Source organism: Patella vulgata, chromosome 7 (genome assembly GCF_932274485.2).
Source record: "Patella vulgata chromosome 7, xgPatVulg1.2, whole genome shotgun sequence".
In the NCBI taxonomy this organism is placed as follows: domain Eukaryota; kingdom Metazoa; phylum Mollusca; class Gastropoda; family Patellidae; genus Patella; species Patella vulgata.
The window spans coordinates 22,391,168-22,412,605 of record NC_065885.2 but is presented as its reverse complement, the minus strand read 5'-3'; the positions used below and the strand labels follow the sequence as shown (position 1 = coordinate 22,412,605).

General features: G+C 35.1%; 2 protein-coding genes and 1 long non-coding RNA gene across 3 annotated transcripts; all 3 read right to left on the bottom strand.

Moving 5' to 3' along the window:
• Positions 1–446: 446 nt before the first annotated feature.
• LOC126827218 (probable imidazolonepropionase) lies at positions 447–6,502 on the bottom strand. Its single transcript, XM_050556458.2, has 9 exons — positions 6,368–6,502; positions 4,862–5,028; positions 3,879–3,985; positions 3,726–3,790; positions 3,044–3,321; positions 2,457–2,682; positions 2,030–2,248; positions 1,379–1,539; positions 447–750 (listed from the first exon to the last, which is right to left on the bottom strand). The coding sequence occupies exons 2-9, from the start codon at positions 5,020–5,022 to the stop codon at positions 639–641; spliced, it is 1,329 nt and encodes a 442-aa protein (XP_050412415.1). The 5' UTR covers positions 5,023–5,028; positions 6,368–6,502; the 3' UTR covers positions 447–638.
• Positions 6,503–8,369: 1,867 nt separating this feature from the next.
• Positions 8,370–14,849, bottom strand: LOC126827162 (histidine ammonia-lyase). The gene is made up of 15 exons (XM_050556396.2): positions 14,721–14,849; positions 14,116–14,255; positions 13,702–13,749; positions 13,260–13,311; positions 12,908–13,003; positions 12,628–12,723; positions 12,431–12,489; positions 12,002–12,082; positions 11,781–11,846; positions 10,838–10,916; positions 10,628–10,714; positions 10,333–10,467; positions 9,606–9,714; positions 9,111–9,180; positions 8,370–8,863 (listed from the first exon to the last, which is right to left on the bottom strand). Exons 1-15 carry the CDS (start codon positions 14,809–14,811, stop codon positions 8,723–8,725), a joined length of 1,350 nt encoding a protein of 449 aa, XP_050412353.1. The 5' UTR covers positions 14,812–14,849; the 3' UTR covers positions 8,370–8,722.
• A 784-nt stretch (positions 14,850–15,633) lies between these two features.
• Positions 15,634–18,462, bottom strand: LOC126827163 (uncharacterized). The gene is made up of 5 exons (XR_007682592.1): positions 18,218–18,462; positions 17,972–18,038; positions 17,643–17,673; positions 17,154–17,228; positions 15,634–15,706 (listed from the first exon to the last, which is right to left on the bottom strand). It is a non-coding gene; the product is annotated as an uncharacterized LOC126827163 (long non-coding RNA).
• Positions 18,463–21,438: the final 2,976 nt, after the last annotated feature.

The window sequence follows — 21,438 nt, the reverse complement described above, 5'->3', positions numbered from 1 at the left end:
GTATCAGCAAACCTCGACACGTCCCTATGATAAATAATAATACCATGACAATCAGAAACAATCACAGGATCGTTTAAAACATATAGAGAACTTTAAATTCCGATTTCATTATTTAAATCAAAGTACATGGGATTGTTGAAGATATCGCCTCAGTCAGACACATTATAACCACACATAACACACAACGCGTAAAGCTGTCGTATAAAACTCACGTAGAGACAACAGGGTAATCTAGTTTTAATTACATTGATTGGCCCATGGCTGGATTATATATCAAATACAACTGACTTTAGCTAAAACTTTAATACAATCCTTGAGTGGCATTTAAAGATTGAGCACAATAAAAACACAAACATACAGATGGAATACAAATCAATGGTCTGTTATTAAACACAACATATTATATGCATTGTAAATGCTAAGATTAATCCCCCTTCCACCTTTATTTTAAACACTACGGTTTTTTTTGTTAAATTGTAAAAAAAATTTTTTTGAAACTATTGCCCATACAGTATTTCGACTAAATTCAGTAACAAATTGTCACGACTATTTTCATCCCACACAAATCGCAACAGGCTATAGAGTTAGATCAATAGCAACTTTAGCATGAATAAAATGTAAATGTAAAAATTCCTGCTTTACAGGATACTAGTATTTAACGTTCGTTTAGAATGTACAACCTCTCCATGCCATATCACGTAACTTATGATCTCACTGTGACAACCCAACTCATAGATGATATGTTGCCATCTGAAATTAGAAAAAAACACTTGTTATAATATTTTATTACTTTCTATATGGATTTTTGTGACATGAATGTATTTATACGCAACATGAACTCACTTGCATGTAAGATTATTGATGTATAGCCACAAGACGGACGAAAGTACTTTAAAATGTTAAAAAGTTATATGAAATCAGTTTGTGTCGGCATCCCGTTTATCTTTTCATCGTTTACCGTTAAAGTAGTGCAGCTTTACGGTTGCGCTAATATTTTTGGATATATATACTGACGCACAGGTTTAAAAAAAACTGTTAATAGTTGTAGTTATTTGGAAAGTGGGGATAGATGTTACTATCTGGACAAAGATCTCTCGCTATATAACGGAAGAACCGTATTTCTTCCGACCAAGAAGAAATAACGGCATTCTCCGGCCATCCGTTGCCAATAGCCTAGTCTTTCGGATGAAACGAAAAACCCATGTCCAACTGTGTACACATTGGTGTGTATGTCAAAAAACCCTAGACAGTTGTGAATAGAAGAAGAGTCAAGAGAACGCTGGGACTCTTTGTGTTGTACATTAATCATAGAAGTATGCTTGTCTCAGAAATTAAATCTCATTTTATACTCCCCCCCCCACTTCATTTTTTTACTTACTTTGGAGAATCTATTATAACAAGATTTGCCAGTTTGCCCTTTTCTATAGAACCATGTGTGTCTGATCTACCCAATGAAGCTGCAGAATTTATAGTAGCAGCACAAAGAGCTTCAGACATTGACATCTTCAGGTTAACACATGCTAAATGCATAACGGTTGGCTGAAAATATGGATCCAATCAAAACAGTTATTTATATTACATTTTGGAAACCTTAAATGTATAATTTTAGGAATGCTATTAACCTTCATCATTGAAACTGTTGTCAAAAGAGCACACTGAGGTTTGAATAATGAATGCAGGGCGGAGGATCTGGCAAGGAACAGCGTGTAGTCATGGGCGTGGCCCGGGGAAAATTTCCCTCATAGCACACTGGATGGCGCGAGCCTGTCTTCATTAGCCGAGTAGGACGTTAAACATCTTTTCATTTCATTTCACTTCTCATGGGCGTGTACGCCGCGTTGTGGCAAAATATCCTACATATGGCGTATGCCATTTTCCATTGTCCTGGTTGGTGCAAAAAAATATCACGTTAAGCCATATTTCGTTTCATTTCTTGTCGGATAAAGGTGTGTATTTTTGTTTATCGATCATTAAAATGTAGCTAGGAATAGACAGACACACTTAAATTTAGTTATAATTTATTAATTACCATTGATAAACAATATGCGTTAGGATTAAAATCTGAGCCAAGGGCAACAGGCACGCCCGTGTCGATCATCTGTCTTACAGGAGGTGGTTTTAACCGTAGGATATATGCTGTAGTAGGAAGTATTACTGCTATTGTTTTGGAACGTGCCATAGCCAGTATTCCATTGTCGGATATTTCTTCTAAATGGCTGATAGCTGTAGCGCCAATCTCTGCTCCCATCTGAAAATTCAGCAATTATAATCCTTTAATAGATATAGCTTCTGGTAAAAAAGGATTACGACCACAAAATTTAGGGACTGTTCATTGCGAATGAGACACTTTTTTTGATCAAAGACATTTGGTATTCCTGCTACGTTAGTTGGGCTAGTTAGTCCATTTTTAATTTACAGAATTTTCGAGATAAATGTTGCCCAATGCTCATCCCTACCTCTGCAGAACCAAGTGGATTGAGTTCATCACCATGGAAATTTATATTAAGTCCAATTTGTTTCCCGGCATTTAGAATATCTCGTGACTGTTGAACGTCAAATACCCCCTTTTCACAAAACACATCAATGTTGTCTACACTCAGATTTTGGTCATCAATCTGACTTTTAATAGCAGGTATTTGATTTTCTAGAACATCTTTAGTGGCTTCGGAGGCAGTTTTGTTTCTGGATAAAATAAGACATTAAGTGAACAGTTTTTAAAAGATTAGTGACAGGCCCAGAACGGGTGGAAGGGTGGGATGGGGTATCTGGCTATTGGGCGTACTTTAAAAAATTCAAAAAAATACTTTTCATTAGAAGCCAGCCATATCCAAGCTTTCCTATTTTTATCGATGCTAAGATGCAATCACTTCTGTTGATTGTATTCCGTGGGACATACTCTGTATCGCGTATTTCTGCCGGTTGTGTTTTCTAAATTCTCTGAAGAAATAATACCGACTCCGACACTGATATATTATGATTCATACTCCATTGTATCGTAAAATATGGTTTTTAATAATTGTAAGAATTTTCTGCTTTCACTTACTTGGGAATTGCATGAGCCCCACAGTATGTGCTGGAGATATCAATCCCTCCAAGTTTCTTTCCACGATCTATTACCCGCAACATTTTCATCTCATTTTCCGTATCCAGACCATATCCACTTTTACACTCCACCAAAGTGGTCCCGGCTCTGGCCATCGCTTTCAGTCGGCTTTGAAAGAGTGTATGTAACTTGTCTTCTGTAGCCTCACATGTATGATTTACTGTAAAGTGTATTCCCCCACCAGCATCATGTACTTCCATATACGTTGCTCCAGCTAACTACAAAAAATTAATTACTTAGCCGAAAGAGCGCCAGAAGAATCAGTGGTGGACGCATGATATTTGGTTCGGCTTGTAGGTGAGAGTCCTCCTCCTCCTCCAAGAAATGAAATGGAATGGAGTTAAGTCCTATTTTACGGCTACTTAACCTCCTTTGAGAAACTTTGAGATATTGGGGTCTTAATGGTGATTTGTCCCGCACAAATGATGGACTCGAACATTAAGGCAATTTTTATACCCCACTTGGATCCGCCACTGGGCTGAACAGATTACTAGTCGACAGCTAACATTGGACAAACTGTATTAGAACTGTTTACTGGCGAAAGTTGTATACTCCTCATACAATCCATAACTGTCATTTTGCAAAATTATCGCCACGGTAGTGTTTTGCACAGTTTACTTACCTTCATCTCAAACTCATGAACACGATCTCCTGCCCACACTGGGTGAGTGTGGCCATCAACCAGACCTAAAGAATTAAATTTACCAATTAAGCAAACTATTTGTGGAGATTAAAGTAGTAAAAAATAATTTTTAAAAGCTACTAAAGTGCTAACCTGGTATAACACTCTTGCCTGTTGCTTCAATTACATTCTGAAATGTTTCTTCACGATATTTTTTCATAATGACGTCATCCGTATCTATGTCCACTATAATTCCATCACTGAATAAACAATGTTTAATATAAAGTATGAAACTCATTTAGTAAGTGCCATTTGTAGAATTATTCAGTGAGTATGCACCCACTAACAGATGTTATCAGAAAAGGAGAGACAACGGGAGACAACTCTTCGGGAATTAAATAGTTGCGGACTTTGGAGATGTACTATACTGCTCTGCTCAGAGACTAACTACTATTTCCACTCAATTACATCCCCTAAATAAATCAGTAGGTGTTTTCCATTAGTATGCATATCCGTAACTAGCTCAGAGCAACGGGGGTGGGGGGAAGTGTTCTCAGGGATGCTGTTAGATTGACAGACAATGTATATCTATCGTTTTTATGGTCGACATTTTTTTCACAGGGGGTGGGGGTGGGGAGCGAAACTTTTTGCAGGGGTAGGGAGGGTGCAAGTGCCCCCCAGTTAGTAATTGTTATAGTTTATTAATTACAAACTTGTTTTGATGTTAATTTGTAATTGTAATTGATTTCAAGAACAGGGACTTGTCTTTGTGATTAATTTACAATAAAGGTCACCTTTAATTGAAATTTTATTTTAATAAAAAGCCAAGAGACAAAACAATATCCCGGGTTAATTTCATATATTAATGGCTATATTTGTTGAATGTTTCAAGTTTTGGAATATTTCTAATATAAAAACGGAAAAATATATGTTGGTTCAAAGAGTTTGTGTTGGCATGGATAGATACGCGCAAAAAGAGCTATTGGTGGTGCATCGCTATGATTTTTTTCTTTCGGTAATATTCCAATATAGTTTATTTTAGGAGAATACCGTTATTAATTACCGGATTCAAATCAGGTAAAACATACGTCACAATTATATGTAAATAAACTGACAATGGTATTGATTGAACGTACTTATCAACAACAATACTAAATCCTTGACTAGTAGAAGATTCGAGAACAGCAACACGACTCATATCTATTCCATACAGCATCCGGGAGCCATTGTTTGTTACTTGTACTACTTGTTTTGCTGACTTTATTAGAAGTCTGTAAGCTGGCATTCTGGTGCTCATTTACATCTAATTGAAAACAGATAAATATTTGGTTTAATTTCTCATCAGTGACATTCAACGTAAACAAGTTAAGTTTGGGATGTATAGGTTGTTTTCATTTTGTATAGTTCGCTTTTAAAATTCTAACACATAGAACAAAACAGTTTATTTACAACTCAGGTCATATGCATGAAATGTGGATGACACATTATTCACGGCATCCCTCATTAGACACAGTGGCAGTAGGGCTAATGTAATCACAGATTGCATGATACCGAAGTTATCGTATAGACGTAACCTCTGGGAAATAGCAAAAAAAGAAGCCACCGGGCAAGTAATAAAGTAGAATTAAATTGTAACGTAAGTGAAAAGAAGAAGTGTCGGACACTCTAAAGAAACACATATCCTACATTGTGCATGACAACCATACTTGTAGTCGGCATGACCTTCGGCCAAGTCATGAATTAGCTTAGATTTTATAAGTCTCGTGTTCAACCATGCTGTTGGTCGAGAAAGTTCATGAGGATTTTCCGACGTTGTCAGTCGTTTAGGACAAAGGGCCTGACAAAAGACAACATAAAGTCATTGGGATGGGACAAAAAAAACCCCCGAGGTCCCATGTACACATTGGTGTGCACGTATAAGAACCCTACATAGTTAGAATTCGAAATAAGAGTAGGCTGTACCGCCGCTGTCAGGACACAATTTCCATCTGTACGCTGCATGTCATATGCCCTATTTCATTCCATTACATATGGTGCAACGTAACCTCAGATACGAACTAAACACTGCGACGTGTATCAGATTACAAGTACAGGGCCGTATCTAGCGGGGGTGCAGGGAGTACATTGCACCCCCCAAAAAATAAGGCGCCCCGAGAAATGGCGCCCCCTCAAAAAAATTGACAACCTTTCAATTATAAAATAATACACTTCATTATGACCACACAGTGATTCTCTTAAGGCACTGATGAGTCGGTCGGTTTTAATGGCAACCACACGCCAATAGGTACCTAATTCGTTTGCCCTGATCAAAACTTTCTTATATCACTTATGTGGAGGCTATTGGGCGCCACGCGTTTGGAAAACGCGTTTGTGGCAGCCTAATTTTCAAAATTTTCGGTGGGACACACACACACACACACACACCCACACACACACACACCCACTCACCGCTGCGCGAGCGTGGCACTCGCGGGCTCCCTGCCTTCGCCGGTCGCCGCTCCGCGCTCAGTAACTCGGGCATCATATTGCCCCCACCCCCACCACTCTGCTGCACCCCCACTTTTAAAATCCTACATACGGCCCTGTACAAGTATAATACGTTCACGTTCACCTGTATATAGTTTAAATTATGTGGAACTTACCAACGTGTATCCCAAATTATTCCAAATCTGTTTTACTTGGGACAATCACTCCAGTCCAGAGTAAGGTCTGTATACTTTATTATACAGTTCGTGTTGACAATCTAGTACACAAGCTTACCTCTATCTTGATGAACCGCTAAACTAATTTTACTATAGATATAGATAACTAATCTTTGTGATAAGACATACAGTTAGCGATATACGTAACCCATTTCCTGGTTACAACAGGGGTCGTGAGGAGGTGCATAGATTATTTATCATGAGAATGTTCCTTAAGAAAAGATTTATTTTATTTATTGCGAAAAACTAAGAACTATTTGTTTGCTTTTTTAATCCATTGAAAGTAAGTTCGACTTCGTCTAGAAACACCTCGCGGCTTATAACGGTCACCAACGAACTGTCCACAGGTAGAAGTGAAAAGAGAAGAGAACGCGAGCGACGATTAGACCTGGCATGATGCTACCTAACATTGCGTTTAATTGGCTTGCTTAACAAGTCATGGTGCAAGGGTTGACTTTCATATGACTAAGCTCCCACTGGTAACACTTAGAGGTAATTTCAATGGCCAACTGTTTTTGCGTTTTTCGTTGTTGATTTTTCTGCGTTAGGTGGTTGTTGCTGCAATACCTTGTCTAGCTACAATATTATCCACAGCTACAATTAATACACTAATTGCGGTTTCGCGCAAGTAAAATTAGGTTGTCTGGTTTTGCGTCTACTCGGGGTAGTTTAGGAATAGATGGGATACCTTTCGGAACATATAAATAGATAGCATATCTAGCTATATTCAAATTGGGGTTTTGCGATAGCTGTTTCTCTGTGTCGATAAGGTATATATATTTCAAAACGAGTTTTGGGGGCATTAAAATGACTCCAAAATTTCTTAACACAATTTCATAACAAAGTGGCATACCTCCAGAAGTGAACACTGATGAAAATATTTTGGTAAATACGGTGCTAACAAGATTTCGTAACAGATGGCCATAATTCTACAAGTGATCTTCAAATGTAAAATAAATAGCATTCTTTGAAAAGGACGCTGACGCTGAATTGCAGCTCTTAGTGTGCCAGATGATTCTGAATGACAGAGAAACTTGGCCCAGGAGCGTATGGCAAAATAAAACCTTATAAAAAAATCGTAAACCATAAAGAGAAAACGAACTCTAAAGATATACTTTTATTGTACACATACATACGGATCAAATAATTATTGCTAACGCTTGAAGCATTTATTTTAAAATTTAATGTTTAATGTAGTAGATTTTAGCAAATTCAAACTGAACTGACAATAAAACAAAATCACAATGAATTTTGCGCAAATCATCGTTCAGGCCAATAAAAATACCATTATGTGTCCCTTCAATTTAATACAAAAAAACACAATAACATGTTGTTATACAGAAGTTTAACCAGAGATAATTAGACCATTATTAAGCGCCAACACTATAAATTTATACAATTTTAATTTTATCATAATAAAACCCCTTACAGCAGTTTCCGTGTTACAGCTAGGTTTATTGATAGCAACAATTGTATTATTTGTATCGGATGTCTTCCCGTTTCTAAGGCATATCTTAGTCGTTCCCAGGGCTACAGAGAAGAGTATTTTTGGACCTATTTGGATGCTTTCAGAAATATTTGTATAAAACGTAGCGATTTTTCGTATTATTTCGTTACCGCTGTCAGGCAAATAATTTGATGAGGGGTATATTCCTTTACACGACAATTCGTAAGAATTATTCCAATATTCGCTTTGTAGGCTGAAGCGATCAACAACAAGAATTTTGATATTTTTTTCGCGATTTATGTGAGAACTAGCCAATACATTATCCTTTTCTCAAGTGCCACAAAAACTATTCGTCATGGCATTTTACAAAATGAATTTTCAAATATAGAAAATCTTTAAATTGGAGACGAGGAAAGGACTCTGACTCGTGATAAGTATATCACAGAATTAACATGCTTATTGACAATATATTAAACAATAGCATCACTTGTTTCCAAGCATATATTTTAAATGTTAGAATCTCTTGAACGGACAATCATATAGTTTACTCTTTGGCTGGTAGCAAAAATAATACAGTAAATAAACCATTCCATTAGTGCTTGGGACATACATGTTTTTAAAATGTGTAGTATTCAATTCTATAACAATCATATTCAATCAGAAAGGTGAATGACAGTCTGTTTTACATACATAGACGAGAAGAGACATTTTGTTTTATACGCCACCTCACTCGGTCTTAGTTAACAAAAATACAAAACAAAAAACCACCCCCAAACAAATAAGTTTTCCCAATCCACAAGAGTTTGGTCCACGAATAGCAAATTTTGCGATATTTGGGGGCGTGTGGCCTAATGCTTTGAGAGTTTGCGCCTTTTTGTCACGGGGCCATTAGATTTGGCAGATACTGATGCTGTTGGTGAGAAGACTCTCGTCTCAATTGATTGAGTGGAATGATAGTTATCCATTAAAGGTTTCACTACTCTCCAAATCTGAAATAAATTGATAAAATATGTGATGCTAAATAAAAGCGTTTCGTCATGATGCAGGTCGAAAAATGTTATTAATATATTGTAGGTCACCTTTCAATTTTCCTATAAAATTAACAAATATAAATTCACTCGTATTTAGAATTGACCCACGTCAATTTTTAGTAATGAAATAGGATTATAGTTTTATATCAACTGGACATACGAATTATGAATTCTTATTGAGGGATTCCACACAATTTTGTCTTACCCTCTCTTCCTGCAACAGCTTAGTTGCGGCATCAATATCTGGTGACATATATCTATCCTTTTTCCAAGGTCTATCAAGTAAAAAACGACATGTCTTTATATAAAAACAAATTGGCATCAGTTTCTTACTGAACACAGAAATACGATATGAGACAACTATGCTACCCATTTCATCTTACGTTAATTTTCTAATTATTCATATGCAAAATAAAGTACCCTTAGCTTTTGCTGTTGAAATGTAAACCCTCCGTTATAATGACCAATATCTAGAGCAGCAATATGTCGTTACATGTGACTTCTCCGGTGGGTTTTACTTCATCCAGCAGCATAACATTTGAGTCGTGCTTTAATCTCTGTCTTACAAAATATATGACCAAAATATGACCAATATCTAGAGCATCAATGTGTGAATTAAACCCCGAGTTTTATTTGGGTCGTGCTTTAATCTCTGACTTACAAAATATATGTTTTTAATTTGAAAAACAAAATGCCATACCCTACTACTTGTCTGACTTGTTTATACACCTCTTCCAGTGGAATAGTTGTTTTAAGGGGACGAAGAAATTCAACGGCTTGACAAGCTGCCAATAGTTCTATTGCCAATACTGAAACCATCATTAGAGACATTAGCTACCTTTTAAAACACATTTTCACAAAATGAAATGAATCAAAATTTCAATCTAACTCGCAGCAAAAAAGCAAACTCCGAAGTTGTACAAATGAACTATGGAAGACTATCCCGTTAACAGACTTCAAAAATAGGTATTCTGCCTTTAATTTGGATTTCAATTTTTTAACTTCACTTGACTTTCAATAATAAAACTAGGAAACCCGTATGGTTCTAAATCCGTCTTTATATTATGACAATTTAGTGAAATGTGGTTTGTCAGATAAAATTCCAGAATATACGAAAGAGTTATTCGATGAAGTAGAAAAATGGCAATAAAGCGAGATGAAATTATTTAAAGATATATTTGTATATAAATAAATTGATTTAAGGAACACTACACAAAGAGAATCCATTATAATCGCATTGTACAGTAATATAAGCATATATTTGTATAATAAATTACTTAAGGTACACAGAGAATCTATTATATACGCATGCGACAACATAGAACCCACCTTGTCGTTTATAACAACAAGTCGTAATGGAAACAAAAAGTAATTCTGAATTATAAATGATCGGAAATAAGTGGTATTTTTACGTAGGTGTACACTACCTTGTTCAACGTGTTCCACAACTCGTAGGGCCTTTCTGGCGGCAAAACCACCCATAGACACGTGGTCTTCGGTCCCTGCACTAGTTGTTAAAGAATCAACTGAAGCTGGATGACAGAGAACTTTGTTTTCAGAAACTGAAATGTACATGTAGGGAATGATGCCATCAAGCTGAACAGTGAAATACGTAATTGCTATACATTATTGGTATAATAGCTGTTTTAGATATCAAAATAATCCCTTTCTTGATAGTAATACCGGCAGACGGAATAACTAGAGAATATGTAGGGTTCTTACCAAGAGCAGCAGCCGTACAATGGGCAATCATAAAACCTGAATTAACCCCTCCATCTGGAGTCAGAAAAGCTGGGAGTTCACTAAGAGCTGTAAAAATCAATCGTCAAAACAATAAAAACAAATAACTGTATTCAAAGATACTCTTTACATAATGCATTAGTTAACGTGAATCAACATTAAATGATAAAAATAATTTAAAAAGACATTTACCCGGATTGACCAGTCGTTCTATTCTTCTTTCACTCATATTGGCCAATTCATGTACACCTATAGCTAAGAAATCCAACGCCTAGAATGTAACATGGTATAAGTGCAATCATCGGTGTACTTTGTCTGGAAATGCTTTATCGTTCAATTTAAGGATACAGTGTGCAATATTTAGAGAAAGGGGTAGCTGTCTTGTTATGATTCACAAATAGATAATAAAAATTCATATAGTGAAAGTTTCAATCAAATTACTTTATATAGGGCGAAGTATTGACAAGAAAAAGCTATAATTTTGTTAACATAGATATGTTGGGCATTGTCTATTGTCTAATCCACTCAATATCTAAGTCAACCTATTGTTTAGATAGTTAACTGTGGGCTTGCCATGTGTACATGTCTCTAAAACAATCTATACAGTTTAGATGTAGCATAATTCCTCCTTAAAACAAGACAATACACTAACTAATACAAAATGAAATGGCTACCCTTTTATTGGTAGCAGGAACAAAATACGCCAACCACCAGATTTGCGTGGACGCCAAAGGAGCAGTAACTCAACCCATGTTGAAAACATTAAGATTTTAGAATTTGCACAGTATTTTAAGTCGAAACATTAACTGAATACAGTTTTATCTAAAACTAGCCAAACAAGCCGCAAAAGTTTTAAAGAATGTTTAACAATCTGAAATAAAAACATCATTTTTGGTGACATGGACAATAACTAGGATTCCGCCAGATTTAAAGAAAGGAAATTATATATTTCTGATCTATAGAGCGTTCACAAGGTTTTGGTGACAGGAGCAATAACTTGAATTTCGATTGAGTTCCCCATTAGGACTATTCGAACAACCCACAAGTTTCAAACAAGAAATCTCAAATACCTACATAGCATTTAGAGCAATTGTGGACAGAAGTCGACACTATACAAAAAATGTAGTAAAAATACCTTAGCTGGATATTCCCCATGAAAATTACCACCGGATATTACCTCGCCAGTGTCAGCAAATACCATCTATTGAAGTTAAGTAATTTTAAATAGAGCATTGGTAACGTAAACATAAAAATATACAACACTTATTTATGCTGGTCATATATATAACAAATTACATTGAATTATAATAAAACGTGTAATACATGCATGTAATGTATATGTATTTACAGGGATACAGGATTATCTGTAGCGCTGTTCATCTCCGTGGTCAAAATTCCTCGAACAAATTCTATTGTATCATTTACAATCCCATGTACCTTGAAATATAAATGGTATTGAATACTTAATTATTCATATTCAATTTCCTGGTCACGGCAGCAAAGGTGTGATATGTGACATATATCACGGTGGCATACGCCATGGTTACTATATCATTATATTTGATTAGCTCAGTCGCTTCATTTCAACTATGACATCTTTAGATACCAACCCAGGACCAGATAGATCATCTTCTGACTTGACTAATGCACGATGTGCACCTTATACCCTCTCGTATTTGAGGAGTTCACTTTGTTAACATATTATGTGTGAATTACTATGGAATAAGTGGGCGAAGCATGATACCGATAATCAATATAAGAATAAAAGTAAAAAAACATGTTTACCTGGGGACAACATCGAAGGGTATAGGCATCTTGAACCCTCGTACAGAATCTATGACTTTCTATTAAAGATAAATAAATGAAATATATAAAGATGCCATGTTATGATCTAAAACTGGGCAGTGTAAATCAGGAAACGTTTTACCCAGAGAACACATTACAGAGAATTGATATTTAACATTATAAAATGGATGAATTACCTGCTATCTGGGATGGGTGGGTTTCAGAATGCAAAAGAGAACGCAAATTACGAGCCACTTTTATTTGTCCTTTGTGAGGCCGGACACGTTGAATATCTGAAGAAAAAGTTTTATCACAACGCTGGTTTATATTTAGTAAATCAAAAGCTTTGTTATTATCGGATCATCTGTTAATTTACCACAAAAGCTAGTTTTGTAAAATATATGGATAGAGGTTTCAATTATTCCAATGAAATATTTATGTTATATGGTCATTAAATTGAAGAATATGAATACTTACTGCTATCAAATGCTCTAGTTGTACCCTTCATCACCTCCAATGTCAGTGCTGCAATAACATCAGCTTGGCGAGCAATTGAATCTGCTCTCTCCACGGCTTTATTAAAAAGCAATGTGTTTAAAAGTAACTTCGGATGGAAAATATGACGTTTGTTTGTGCCTAGATATTAGTTATAGTAATGACGGTTTGGCTTTATTTTTCAAGAAATTATTTTGAAGATTCTAAATTATTTTAAATGTGTGAACTACTGTACAAATGATTTGATTAAATGTTTTAATTTACAACCGTACAATCTGGTAATCAAGTAGCTTTCTTAAAGAGTGATAATACGTTATTTAATTAGTTTGTCTACCTTCGGCACCAAGTGACGCAATCATTTGTGTTCCATTAATCAAAGCTAGTCCCTAAAATTATAGAATGCACGAGTGTTAACATTATAGTTCATTCGAAAATATAAATGTCTGCACGAAGGTGGCCATTAACTTGAACATGACTCCTTTTGACGAACAAAAAAGAATTACGGTAAACAATAGAAGGTGGGGCTTCAAAAGGAACTAATTGCACTTACATGTATGCATTAATTGAAAAAAAATATGAGAATGTAATTACTTAATTCCTCTTAGAAGCATTCCCATAATTTTGGCCAGTGTGCATTTGACTTAATCTATATTACTTCATTTTAAATTATTTAAAGTATATCACAGTTGATGTAAAATGTATTATATTAATTATACATTAAGTGTACAATATACCCTAATTTATTACTATGATGTCAATATTAATATTAAACGTACTTCTTTTGGTTTCAGTTTAATCGGTGATAGTTGATGTGATTCCAGAACCTATAAAATATAAAGTGTCCAGGTATTTCGTAAACCAGAAATTTAATTATTAAGGAAGAATTAATTGATAACATGAATGATATTTACATTCCCATATCCGAATATAATTTGTATTATTATGAATGCATAGTGAGTCTATGAACTAGACAAAAGTTGCATATTTTTCAGAAACTTTAATAATGCGACCCTCTACTGTAGCTTTGGGTTTCTTTGGTTTTCTTGAGACATTTAGGTGTGCAATATCTGGCAGGGGTTAATACGGTTGTATTCTACATACGAATCTATTTATTGTTGTTGTTCGATGGCGGTTTTGTACCACGTGGGAGTTAATATGGTTCTTTAAAATAATGTGCAACCAATACGTACATATTTAGCATCTGCCCACCCACTCTTTGGACTCCACATTTTTCCTTCCCCCAGCATGCCAAGCGCTAAATGGGACAACGGCGCTAAATCTCCACTGGCACCAACTGTTCCTTTTTCGGGAACCCAAGGCAGACAGGAAGCTGTAGATAAAATTACAAAGTTCGAACCAAGAAAGTGGATAATCAAATGAATAAATGTGGCATTACAATTATAAATTTGACGTCTTACTTCCGTGGTCTGAAAAGTTATTTTTTGACTAACATTCCAATCGGACGGCATGTAAATCTACAGAACGTACTGTGTTAAGCGTTTCCTTCTTGGAGAGGTCATTGCTATCTTATTATCGAGCATTCAACACAAAGTAAGGCATCAATATTTATAATTAAGATAAAGTCTTTTATTTTAATTCTTGGATTGTGTTAAAACAGCGAGCGATTACTTGAAGCCTTTCCATTATTGCCGTAAGACAATATCTGTTTTTATTTATGACTGGAATCAGATGATATTTTTTATATAAATACAGATTAATCTATAAATTGAGAACAAACACTTATTTTTTCTGTTTGATTATATGTTAATACAATACCACCAGATTTATTTTTTACCATTTAAAGCTGCTATAAGCTGATTTAATGTTTCGACTGATATTCCACTATATCCTTTCGCCAATACATTAATACGAAGAGCCAACAACATCCTTGTTCTTTCTGGGGATAATGGTGGACCAACTCCTGTAGGATTAAAACAAAAGAAACGTTTGTTTGCATCACATGTATTAAAACAAAGAGTAATCCAATATCGATATGTAGTATACTGAGTGCATAAACTGACATTTGAAATTACGATTAGGCTTTGCAAAAACGTCTACATAAAAGTATGAAAAATACTTTAAAAGATTTTCCCAATATTTGTAAAATACTAATTACCTGCAGAATGAGATCTGATAAGATTTTCTTGTAGTTCTCTGTAACACACAAATCAGTTTTTAATTTCTTAAACTGGTTAATAGGCATCCATTTGAAATAATAGTTATATTATAAATACTGATTCTGTTTTTACAACTATTCAGATAGACTCAATAAGTAATGGCTAATTTACACTAAACGACAAAAGACAGAAGAATATTAGAAAATAACAATATTTAATATACTCCGAATAATTCTTCCGATTTTGTTTCTACAGCCATTAAAATAAACTTACACTAACTGATCATCGGGGATGGTAACATTAGCAAATTTACCAAATCCAGTTGTGATACCATAAACAACTACATTATAAATAAACAATAAAATTAAAATGATTATTATTTGTGTTCTTTACAATCAATTTATAAATATAAATATTAAATAAATATCAGAATATAATTAAAAGCTATATAAAAAGTGGCTGTTTAAAATCAATTTATAGTTGTAAATTTCATACTAATATATATTTAATAGAAAATGAGTTATCAACATCATAGACTAATTAAAAACGACTAGAATATAGTTCCTTTTGTTTTTAAGATAGGATACAAGCCTTTTTTAGTTGCAAGTATATCCTCTACAAGCAATCTTGATTTCTTGACATTTTCTTCTGCTTCACTAGTTAGCTAAAAGCAGTTGAGAAAAGTTTTTATTTACTATTCAATGGACATATTTGTTATAATTATTTAATAAAACAAATATCTGAAAACCCTTAAAGTATATACATATACAATTTAATTAAGGTTTATTGCCAATGTTTTTTTTTTATAATTCATCCTATCCCGCGTGCTTTTTCTTGTGACGCACTACCTCATATCTGCAAGGAAGATTTCTAGAGTCAAGTTCAAGTATCAAACAATTTTATTATCTGTTTGATCCAATTGTGGCACTAGTGACAAAGTGCATAACAGATTTAGGTCATTTTCTTTGCATTGCTCTGGCAATTAGTGCTACACTGTCTGTTTGATCTATGTCATCACTGTCCCCATGATAAGAAAGGCCGTTGTTGTATTTTACTTTTAAAATGTAATGTTGTATTTTCCTTTAACAGGGATCACGTGGCTACGTGGGTAAGACGCTGGCTCGCTAGTTTGGAGGTCGGGTGTTCGGTCCCTGCATTGGCAGAGAAAGTTCATCCAGATTTTCCGGCGTGGTTCCCCCTTGTCAGTGATGCAGGACGGAGGGCCAGACAAGGACAGCTGTCTAGTCCTTCGGATGAGACGAAAAACCGAGGTCCCGTGTATACATTGGAATGCACGTAAAAGATCCCTTAGCACATTGTATGGCGTATGCCCGTCTTCATTAGCTCAGCATAGGAGCAGAACGGTAGGACGTTAAACCCCATTTCATTTCATTTAATTTCCTTTAACAAGCGGTTGCCATACAAGATACGCCCACATTTTGGAAGAGATGGACAGAGAAAAAGTTTCCATAAGCTAAAAAAAAAACCCAAAAACGATTTCGGTACAGTCAAGGGCAATAATTTTTCCTACAATCATGTGTCATAATCAAGGAAGTTATGCGCGAATATCGAGAGGAAACGAGATCGTTGGGCTATAAACATATGGTTTAGGTTTCATTAAAATCGGATAAAAATTGTGACCTCTATAGGGTCAATAACCTTGGTATTACATACTTTTACACTATTTGCGTACGAGGATCGGCTATTTTGTCGGGCAGTTTCGGTCCGATTTCACAAAGTTCCACCCCCAACCGCCATTTGGGAGTGACAGGGATATAATGTGAACGGTTTTTAAAATCTGATAATTTTTTTTAGATCTATAGTGGGTCCACGAGCTAAATAATCAGGGGTCATTATCCAGGAGATTACGGATATTATGATATTGAGCCCCAATATCGACCAGGAACTGAGATCTTTGGATTATAAACATACATTGTAACTTTCATCAAAATTGGATAAAAATTGTGACCAATGGATGCCAATATCGACAGGATCTTTGAGTGTCCAGAAACAAAATGTGAACAGACAGACTGACGGACGAACGGACGGTCAGGAGCGACGACATTATACGTCCACATGACAATGTTGGCGTATAAAAATATAATACTTACCTTGACTAAGTATTCAGTTTTACCAATTCTAACGAGATCATCAGTAGTCAGGCTGTTACCATCCAGTGATAGATACTGAAAAATTTAATCATAAATTTATTCTCCATAAACTGGAGATTTGCACTATATCACAACTTATTAACAGTTAAATAATGATTGGAAAACTGGAATTATCTCTTTGATAACGAAGCTAAGGTGGACAAGTATAAAAAAAAACACTTATTTTAGTGTTATATTATAAAATAAGTTTACAGGTTTAACTGTAAATGAGATTGGATGTTTTGGACATTTTCAAAACATATTTTGGCGCAATATTCTGCATAAAATGGCGTTTGAAGGATAATCAAAATACATGAGACGAATTCATTCGATATAGCAATTATCGCTAAAACTTGTCTGATTTCTTTTTTAACGTTCATGGTTTAACACCCTTCATTGAATATTTTAACTTTTCCTTGGAAGAATGTTATTAAATAGAAAACATGTTACCTCTACAGTCTTTGAATATTCTGGCTGGTGTCTTAGAGAGAGTTAAGTTTTGTTCACAACAATTTGACTTCAGGTGACAATAATTATTAACTGTGCTTGTTAAATTTAAACTTTAGAATAACCCTAATTGATTAAAAGCATACATCTTGTTTTTTTTTGTAAATTTGGGAATAAATATATATGGACGGGGGAATAAGGTCATATGATTGTGATAGTTGAATCCTTGTTTATATTTTTTGTACTCAAGCTTTGATTTATTGAAGTCTACAACAATCTTATTACTGTCACTATTATTACGAAAATGGGCAATTCAAGCTATGGAAGGATACACCTTTTCTTCAACATAAACGATTTCTGCTGGTCCTGTCACGGGACTTGACATATCACTCTCCAAAACTAGGGAAGAAAAATGATCAAAAGGTCACGGAATAAATATTGCATCTCAAATTTCTGTTTTACTCGCTTCAGTATTGTTTCGCACAATCGTGTGCTAATTTTGATTCGAATTAATTAACGTGCGACGGAATTAATCATATATTAAGAATTCATATCTTTAATAAATGACCCAATCTTACCGACTGTTAAGAAATCATTATCATCCAGTACGTCTTTAATAAGGTCATCTCGATCCAAAATAGCACCTCCTTTAGCCTTCCGTATTTCAAACACCCTTTCTTTAGCATGACCAACGTTGTTCTTGGCTTTGTAAAATCTTCTCAAGCATTCTTCTCCAAACCAAAATATTTTTTCTGTACCCTTACAAGGAACAGCAAACCAATCACCCCGAATTCTCACCGAAAGTTTCATCATGAAAACTATAATCGAACCCAATGTCTTGTACCTCTTATAAGCTATTTGAGAATCTAGCAGCTGTCCTATTTACGTTTATTTCAAACGCTGATAACGGTGTTTGACCCAAGATTAAGAAGAAGATTCGGTTAACATGTGAAGGAAAAAACGCCAACACGCAGTAGCGGAAGAGATTCGATTATAAAATTACTGGACTTGCCTGAATGTTGTGAATATGGGTATGCCCGTTTTCATTAGCCCAGTTAGTGCAGATCAGTAGAACGCCAAACCCCATTTCATTTCATTTTATTGCTTGAATATTTAATGAAATTCCTTCTGCAATCTCGTGAGAATTGAATTTTGTACGTTTTTCTGGTCAAACTTATCAATTTTCCTCGTCAGATCATTCTATTATTCACTACGGGCGGGTATCTTATCATAAACACAAAAATGGTAAATATTGATTTTAAGCTGTGTTAAACAATTTGGTAACTCGAGTGAGTTCTTCGCAATTGGACTCGGCTGTGGACAGGGAGGTCCGTTATCTCCTTATATATGTTTGCTATGTGTTGAAATTCTGGCTAGTTTAATAAGAAACGATGAAGACATTAAAGGAATTAATTTAGGGAGTAAAAAACAAAAACTCTTACAAAAAGTAGATGCAGATAACAGTGAGTTATTCACAATAGGATGCTGCTGTTATCTGCGTATATATTTTTGCGATGTTTTAAAATTCTGAGCAGTTTATTTTATTCATTAATTAAACATTTGGAACATGACGTGACTTTTAATTTTTTTAATAACCAGAAGCCTTTTATAAAGGTGTCCTCTTGCCAAGATAAATCTAGAAATATCAGATATGCATCCAGTAATGCATAGACGTACGAGCTCGATAAATGTTTGAAAATTTAACTGGCGCAAACGCATTTTCTTGCTATTCCAGCCCGTGAATACAGCAACTCCAATGTGGTCCAATATAGCCTTACCTGAATCCCAAATTCCAAACAACCAATCAGAGAGGAATGGATATTTTCGCCACGATATTTTGAGAAACAGACTGCCGGAAATGCAGCCTGGCAGTATTTCAGACACTGGTCGTCAAGATAAATAAAGCTGACCAGATATTGGCATTACCTTTGCCGAACAGAGAGGGAGGTGCCAAACGAACGGAATGAGTCAGACGTGCTGCCTTTATGTGACAAGTACTATGTCCGTACTATTTTCAAAACTTTAACCCGGTTTCCTGCGGCCAATCTGCGAGTTACCAAACCTTACGACTCGTGTGTGTCCAAAACACGTACAGAAAAAAAGTTAATTCAAAACATTTTCTTGAATTCTACACCAAAGAGTCAACAAAAATCGTCGCCCGAAATGTGGGAAAGATTGCCAGACAGTTAGGGGGCGGCTGTGTTCATGATGTACAAGTATTATGGCAAGAATTAGGAGCCTGGCGACATGATGACATGTTTATTTGGCACTGATACTGATGGCAACAAAATTCCAAATTTATTATATGTATTTAAGTAAGAATCGTTATACAAAGTTAAATAAGAAAAAAAATGTACTCGGTGAAGTTCAAGATTGATAGAAACAATCTAATGGTCTTTTTATCTAAGTTTTTCCCAGTCAACCGTCCTAGTTTAGTTAGGTTTGTGATATCCATGTAGTTTGTCGGTGTGTTTTTGCTTTGTATATATGTTACTAACTTTAATAATCTATCAATTTAAAAAGAAAAAAGGAAACAAAAATTATTGTCAATATTATAACTGTCTATTGCTTCAACAAAATAGGTTTCTTTTTGCTGAATGTATAAAGGTTATTTTTGTTCACAACAGACTAAAAAAAGAAACAGACACGAAAGACAGAGGTGGACTTCCCATATAGGATTTAAATAAAAACAACCATACCCTTTTGTTGAACCGTCGTTCTTGATAGACTAAACACACTCTGACCCTAAGGTCATAGAAAGATTACCAGAAAATAGAAACCGATCTGTATGGAAGGGGTTTTTAATGCTGGACCGTCCGAGACTAATATTGCCGTTATTCTATTGTATGACCATGCATGCAATACTTAGGAGGGGAATTCTGCTCGCACAGCGACGTTTTCGCCGTATCTTTATCGAGTTCCAAATGGCAAGGGTTATGTAATACATTTAATGACTTGTATTTTATAACTTTAAATACGAACAAACATGATATGGATATGGTTATAGGTAGTTTTATTACTGCGTCCATTGTCAATATGTGACTATAGGATTACAGATGATTTATATTTCAGTGACTTGAAGTAATTGTGGATGAACCGCTGTGTTGTGCTATTTGATATTGACTCTACAATTGTCTCTAATTCCTGATCGATGCATAAAGATCGAATTACCCACGGTCTGATCATTTGAGATGCCTATGAATTAGTCATTATAGAATATGCTTGTAAAAAAAGAAACAAATAAGGAAAAACGTTTCACGGAAGTCATTTTGCTGTGTTTTATGCTAATGGGTAATACTTGGCATATCATGCTAGTGATGTCTAGCTTCGTACATGAATCCCAAATAACAAATTGAATCATGACTAACGGGGTAACATGTTCCTTGTTATTCGCCAATTCAATTTTAAAGTCATAACTAAAACAGAAAACTGGGACTTTTCGGAAAATTCAGTTACAACCCGAAACTCGGAATAACGAGCATGTTCTCCTTATTCGTTATTCATTATTGGTGAATAGCGAATAAAGAAAAACTTTTTAACTTCAAACCCTTTTAACATCTAACAAAAACTGAAATCTTGGATTTTTCATAAAATTCAGATAAAACCTAAAACCCTGATCTGCTAAAGCTAATAAAAATATCCAAAAATCCCAACCGAAGAGAGCGAAAAAACGAAACGGACATCATGCAAAGCTATATAAATAAAGTATCTCCACTGACAAGCGAATTCACTTGATTCTTCCCGAACAAGAAAATTCCGGGCGCCAGAAACTAGCTGTGAACACCCATTCAAAAGGATG

Bases quoted from the DNA above. Each gene is read 5' to 3' on its own strand.
- LOC126827162 (XM_050556396.2), bottom strand. From the start codon at position 14,811: ATGTTGTTGGCTCTTCGTATTAATGTATTGGCGAAAGGATATAGTGGA. The intron at 10,917-11,780 runs GTATTTTTACTA...GTTACATTCTAG, and splicing joins ATGGGGAATATCCAGCTAAG to GCGTTGGATTTCTTAGCTAT. The intron at 8,864-9,110 runs GTAAGACAAAAT...AATTTATTTCAG, and splicing joins AGCTGTTGCAGGAAGAGAGG to ATTTGGAGAGTAGTGAAACC.
- LOC126827218 (XM_050556458.2), bottom strand. From the start codon at position 5,022: ATGAGCACCAGAATGCCAGCTTACAGACTTCTAATAAAGTCAGCAAAA. The intron at 3,322-3,725 runs GTAAGTAAACTG...AATTTTTTGTAG, and splicing joins TTCATGAGTTTGAGATGAAG to TTAGCTGGAGCAACGTATAT. The intron at 2,683-3,043 runs GTAAGTGAAAGC...TATTTTATCCAG, and splicing joins GGGGCTCATGCAATTCCCAA to AAACAAAACTGCCTCCGAAG.